At 42.4% G+C, this 6,934-nt stretch overlaps 1 protein-coding gene across 4 annotated transcripts in view; it reads right to left on the reverse strand.

Annotated features, from left to right (window-relative positions):
• HEMK1 (HemK methyltransferase family member 1) overlaps nt 1–6,692 on the reverse strand; it is a 68,599-nt gene extending 61,907 nt beyond the window's left edge. Inside the window, exons 1-3 of one of the 4 annotated variants that reach the window (XR_008316995.1) lie at nt 6,519–6,692; nt 4,459–4,923; nt 1,910–2,001 (exon numbers count right to left, since the gene is read on the reverse strand). Coding sequence is in view for 2 of the 4 variants with exons in the window: in XM_053299905.1 (XP_053155880.1) it covers nt 1,910–2,001; nt 4,459–4,719 (353 nt within the window). In the remaining 2 variants the exon portion in view is untranslated. The other 3 variants (XM_053299905.1, XM_053299906.1, XM_053299908.1) reach the window with 3 other exon arrangements.
• Nucleotides 6,693–6,934: the final 242 nt, after the last annotated feature.

A 6,934-nucleotide genomic window follows, 5' to 3' on the forward strand; every position in this document is an offset into this window, starting at 1 on the left:
AAGTCCAACAGTAGTAGAGGAAAACAGCAAAGGAGACTACAAAGACAGACCAGTTTGGTCTAACACTTGGTAATCACAATGGTCAAGGGTAGACTTTGCCTGCCTTATTATGCTTTAGTAGGAACATAGACCTTTCTTCCAAGCAGTGGTGCTTGGTGTGCGTAACTAGTACTTCTGAGGGCTACGGCAAACATCTGCCAGGAACTCTACCGCCATTTAGCATCAAAGTGCAATACAACATACAGGGGCCATTAATATGACCTACCACGCGGGCAAGCAGGGGGAAGGCTTCCCAAAGCTTGCCTTCAGTGGGAGTACGGAGCTTGCTCCCACACAATCACTGCTGCTCCATGCATTGCGGAAGAGCATGGATCATTCTGAGGCCAGGACCTGTTGTCCTTGCCTCCAAGACTCCCACAGTGCACTGGGGGATTTCCTCAGGAGACGGGCACTCTAGGTGCCCATCTAATGCTGTCAGCAGCTCATGCTGACACACGATCTTCAGAGTCGGGTTAAGGGCACATTGGCACCCTTAACCTTGGCTAAGAGCTGGGCTGCAGCACTGGGTGTAGCACCACAGCACTGCCGGGATTCACCCAGGCTTGGCTGCTCATGAGAACAGACTACAATGTCGATATGGCCTAAGAGAAATGGGCTGGGACAAGGAGATGTTTGCGACAGAAAATATTTCCTTCTTCCCACTGGAAGTGCTGCTCAGGTTTGAAAGCTTGGTTTCTAAGCTTTCTGCAGCTACTGCGCTACATCTGCAAATTCCTTCTCAGCAGCCTTTAGAAGTAAATTGCTGCTCCTGCAGCTGCTGCTGTTTTTAGCTAGGATTAAAATAAACCAGCCATCAGATTCCAAGAAGTTCAGCATTTTGCCAGATTCTACAACATGAAGAACAAGGGATATTAAATGTGGTTTTACTTGTAATTTTGTTTATGTTTTAGAACATAAACAAAAGATCAACGCAAGAACAAGTATTACATTTGTCCCAGCACAAGCATTAATTAGTATTCAGGTTATTGTAAAACCAAAACTAAAAAGGATAGCAAATAATTAAATTCAACCATCTAAGATAAACCAGTTCCAGCACTGTATGTTAAATAGTCATATTTTCATAAGTTGAATGGTTCCAAATCCACAAAGAGTTAATAAAAGAAACTGTGTGATTTTTAACCAGAAACCAATGCAGATCTGAACAGGGGCCAAGATTCTTCTCATTACAAATACTACCAACAAGGACTTAAAGAAATCTGTCACACTGGAAGATGCAGCCAGCTTCCATAAACATGTTTCAGTATTCAAAAGGTTAAATAGTCTCCATCTTCCCTGGGCTCATGCTTTGCTGGAAATGTCTGATTTATTTAATTATTTAAGGCCACTTAACTAATGGATGGCACTCTTGTAAGCCTACCGGTACTGTCTGTCACTCACATCTCTCTGCTGGCTCAGTTCTTACAAAGGCTTTGTGAATTTCAAAGAGATTGTCTCATGATTTATTTAAGTGCTAAATGGAAGGCCAAAGGCCTGCTGCTGTATTGCAGAGTGGGAGGCATCGCTTAGCAGCTCTCTCTAGCAATAGTACTTGCTGGATGGTGTTCTTCTTTGGTCTTGAATTTTTTATTACCCAATATGTGAGAGGTGTATCCTCCTCTCTATGCTAAGCTGGGACCAATTCCCCTTAACATTAGCCATGGATTTAATATAGTCCCCCTCCCTTTGTTGCTTGTATAATGCAGGCCTCTGTCCCTGACTTCAGCTGCTGTTTAGCCACTTGCCACTCCACACGCATTTTAGTACAAGCAACTGACCTAAACCCAACTCATAGCACCTTTTATTTCTTTCCTTTCTACCATTTTTATAAAAAGTTGTTGAAAAAGTGAAACGTATCAGTCTCAGTGCTCACCTCTGTAGCCGTTTTGCACATAGCTGCTGGACCTCTTCCTGCTGCTTTGATGAGAGGGGAGCAGAGATGCTGCTGGCACTCAAGCTCTGAAACTGAAGAGAAAATGCATCTACACACTTACCCAAATGCTATTATCACATCAAAAAACAAAACAAAACACTCCTCTTTTAAGAGTCCTCCTATCTACATGTTAGTCGTGGTGTAGTGGTTAGAGTGCTGGACTAGGACCGGGGAGACCCGAGTTCAAATCCCCGTTCAGCCATGAAACTAGCTGGGTGACTCTGGGCCAGCCACTTTGCTCTCAGCCTAACCTACATCACAGGGTTGTTGTGAAAAAGAAACTCAAGTATGTAGTACACCGCTCTGGGCTCCTTGGAGGAAGAGCGGGATATAAATGTAAAAATACTAATAACAACAACAAGAAGAGTCCAGCTAGACTGGACCAAAGGCTCATATAGTCCAATATCCTGCTTCCCACAGTGGCAAACCAGATACCTCTGAGAAGCCTACAAGCAGGTAATGAAGGAACAGCCTTTCTCTCCTCTTGCCCACAGCAACTGGTATTCAGTGGTTTACTGCTTTTGAACATGGAGGTTTGATTTAGTCATAATGTGTAGTTCCTGTTGATACACTTATTCTCCATAAATTTGTGTAACTTCCTTTTGTACCCATCTAAACTGGTGATTGTAATTGTATTTTGTGATAGTGAATTTTATGAGTGACTGTATTTGCCTGACTCCAAAACTAGGTTTTCCCCAAGTTCTTTGGTATTGGGATTTGGAGGCGGTGGGTGGGGTCATCTAAAATTCTGGGTCCTCTTCCTTTTGGATAAATAGTATGGCCTCTATTTAACTCATTTTTAATGGAGCTTGTCTTAAACTCAGGATCATCTTCTATTCTGTGTCTCTTGTATTACCCCTCTGGACTCCAGCTCATTAATTGTTGAGATTGATCTATTGGCAATCCCCTTCTGATTTAGCACCTGTACTATGTAGTTAGAGCCTCTGTGCTTCAAAGCCTGTCTTGGTGGGAAATACCCATCTTAGGTTCTGGGTATTTGTCTTCTTCACCATGAGCCCCATCGCCCGTTAAGATCATCTGGAGAGGTTCGTCTGCGGTTACCACCAGCTCGTCCGGTGGCTACTCGGGGACGGGCCTTCTCTGTTGCTGCCCTGGGCTTTGGAATGTGCTCCCTGTTGAAATAAGAGCCTCCACATCTCTGACAATTTTTAAAAAGGCACTGAAGACATATTTATTCACCCAGGCTTTTAATTAGATTTATAGTTTTAATACTTGTAATGTTGGGTTTTAAATGATTTTAATGTAAATGATTTTAATGTTTAAATTATTTTAATTGTAAACTGCCCAGAAATGTAAGTTTTGGGCGGTATAGAAATGTTAAATATATAAATAAAATATTCGATTAAATACGGCAATTAAGCATTGTATGAAGTGATATTTCCTTTTGTCTGTTTTCAGTTTATTGACAATCAATTTCATTGGGTGACCTCAAGTTCAAATATAATGGAAAGGGGAAACATTTATGTGGAAGCACATTGACTGCTTGAAGGGGAAAACCTGGTGTCTTAGGACAAAGGGCAGTATATAAATATAAATAAAATCAAAAAGAAAAAGATCCTATCTTCCCATTTATAAGACGCTGATTTTTTTTATGTACCACTTTTCAACAAACACAAAAAGTTCTCAAAGTAGCTTACATCACAAAGAAATAAGAAGATGGTTCCTTGTCCCAAAGTGGCTCATAATCTTTTAAAAGACACAAGGGAGATACTAGCGAACAGTCACTAGGAAGGACACTATGCTGGGATGAATAAATTGCTAAGCATAAAGAATCACCGCTTTAAAGAGAGCATCTTTACTGTTAGTAGGGGCAAGGTCTTCCTTGCTTATTCACACTAAAGAAGAGAGAGAGAGAGAGAGAGAGAGAGAGAGAGAGAATTGTTTTCTACCACAGGTGACCAAAGTGGCTGTTGCAAACCTGGGGGGATAAACCTCCTCCCTGCTGACACAGCAGTGAAAAATGCAGGCTTATAAATCAGCCTCCCTTGCAATATTGCAAAGCCAAAGTTATAGACTAATGAAATGCTGAGCAAATGTGGGTGCTACACAGTTCCAAGACCAAGCTGTATGATATTGAGCATCAAAAAGAAAGACTAATTTCCTCAAATGAAAAAGGCAGGATGACTACACTACTTCTTACATATAGCAAACAGTTGCTGATTTTTGTTCAGTGTAAACAATTGAGAATAAGCATCTGTAAATGGGAGTCTCAGATACAATTATAAACAGCCAACATCCCTGATGATCATTGCTCAAAGGAGAGCAAAGCTCCTTAAAGCCATGCCAAAAGATTACATATCAAGTCACCTTTGTTTCTTTGTTTACTATCTCCCTCACTGGAGAGGCCTGGGATATCTCTGGGTGAAAGCACAGAACTGTTAGACGAAGAACCAGACATGAGACAGATCTCTGAACATTAATTTCAGCACTCTGCATAAACAAGCAATATTTCACCCACAGCACTTAACTGTTTTTGCTCCCAGGACGTGGGAAACAATATATTCAGATGATGTCTGTGCTTCAGGGATCTCATTCACCTCAAACACATCTTTCCAGTAGTTGACCAGATCGGCAGCTGCCATCAGACCCGCCTTATAGGAGAAATACTGCCTTTGCAGTCTGTAGCAGGGATTTGGGACGGAGCCTTCAGCAAGACTCATTCCATGATGTCCACAGTGAGGAAACAAATACAAAAGCTTCTTGTACAAAGGGCTGGTGAGAACCTTCATGGCTGAAGCCAATTACAATGTTCAAGGATGAGACCAAGCTCTCCTTTTCTGGTCCACTTTCAGCACTCTGGTTGTCTTAGAGTATATATCACCATCGCAGAACTCCCAGATCTCATCATTGCTTATATAGCAGAATGTCAGTGGGATATTTCACAGGTCGTCTTCTTGCACAGCACTCAGATGATTCATTCATCCAATAGGGACCTACAGAAAGAGAGAGAACCTAAATATATCTTCTCAGATATAAAAGAGGCTTGCTTCCCACACTGCCTAGATTTTTTTTTAAGTGAGTTATTATCAACATTACCAATTTGACGAACTCATGTCACATAACTAGAGAAAGCAGAACATGGTTGCATTCTTAAAATAGCAGTTCTAACCGCTTTTGCGTGGATGGAAGCTAAGCACTACTGGATACTGCTTAGACTTATTTCCCCACATCAAACTCCTATCCAGAAGGCATCTTAACATGAAATCCATGTGTACATTGTCATGGCCTTCCACATACTACAAATTTGTACAAATAAATAAATTTGAGATCCATGTAAATCATATATGTTGATAGCACATCACTGCCAATTATGGTTTCCCAACACATGCACGGAGCAAAGAAACCCATGGGAATGACTGTTGAGGATGATTGTCTGTATGTGGATATTTGTTTGTAGGAATTTGTAATGCGTGAAAGGAAGGAGAATCAGCATAGCTTCAGCAAAGGTAAGTCTAGCCTTTAAACCCATTGGAACCAAGCAATTCGGGAATTTAAAGGTCATAACTAGCACCTTGAATTGAGTCAGGAAATAAACTGGAAGCTACTGCAGCTGAAGCAATTTTGGTGTTATGTGATCCAATGGACCAGCTCTACTCATTAGCCTGGCTGCTGTATGCTACCCTAGCTACAGTATCCAGAAATCAAGGGCAGCCCCATGTAAAGGGGGCTGCATAACAGTAGCCCATTTTCGGAGTTACCAAAACATCTGTCGTCATGGCCAAGCTTGCTTTATTAAGGAATAGGTGCAGTTTGCACATCAGCCTAAGCTGGGGAAACCTACTCCTCATTGCAACTGACACCTATACATTCAGTGTCAGACTTGGGTCAAGGAGCACCCGCAGAGTGCGATGGAGAGTTTTCAGAGTGAATGTGACCCCATCCAACATCAGCTGAAGCCCTATTCCCTGACTAACAACCTTCTTGCCCAGGAGTTCTATCCCTCCATTGCCCTCTATAATCAGTTAAAGGCAATTAAAAGAAAATGAAAGAGAATGAGACAAAATTAGGTATAGGAGCTGGAAAAAGCGGCAGGACACAGTTACGATTTCCCAGGATGTACACACTCATGTCTTTTGTCCCTCTGTCATCTCTGATCAAAGAGGTTGTGGAGGCATTACAAAACCCTGGGAACAAAAATGATTGTGAGATACACGTGCACCTCACAGGCAACAATATCTGTACCGTGTTATCATCAGCTCTTTGAAGAGACTATCATCTGCTTCTAGCAAGAGTCAGAAACAACTCAGGAGCAGAGGGGAAAACTTTCCCTTCTCTAGTCTTCTTAAAACTGTGCCGCTAACTGACGTCCTCATGCAGAATTTGCAGTGCCAGCCATGCAGCTGTCAGAAGCGCGTGAGCAAGACTGACAGAGGTCAGAGACTCAAAAGGCGTGGCAAGGGGCACCCAATAAAACTGAAACGAAGCTGGCCTTAAGAACGGTTTCTTATTTAACGAGCGGGGAGAAGGAGATGAGTAATACGCAGTTTCTAAAGATGAGGAGATAGTTAACGTGATGGTGAGCTTGTACCTGTGCATTTACAAAGGCGTCACTCCAACAACAGCGTTTCTTTTCTAGACAGCAAAAGAGCAGCGTCTCGCGAGCCAGATAGGACAGTAACAAACAGAGCACTTCCGCTTAGGGCTACAGACAATACAGCGGTACGGGTGAAAACGACGTCGGACTAAAGTTCCGAGAGAGCCAAAGCCCCACCTCCCCTCCGCCGAAAGCATCCTCCGTAGCCATTCAAAGCTCAGTAGTAGCAAAATGAGCAAGACAAGGGAGACCCCGGATGGAAACAAGGGCAGACTACAGCAATTCCACGGAAAGAAAAGAGCTGCGTGCAGAGAGAGAGAGAGAGAGATATTTCCGTAAAATTGTGCCTGTTTACTCGGAAATAAGTGCTACATTGTACAATAGGGCTTTTAAGAATTGATGCTTTAGGC

The sequence above is a fragment of the Hemicordylus capensis genome, chromosome 2 (genome assembly GCF_027244095.1).
Source record: "Hemicordylus capensis ecotype Gifberg chromosome 2, rHemCap1.1.pri, whole genome shotgun sequence".
In the NCBI taxonomy this organism is placed as follows: domain Eukaryota; kingdom Metazoa; phylum Chordata; class Lepidosauria; order Squamata; family Cordylidae; genus Hemicordylus; species Hemicordylus capensis.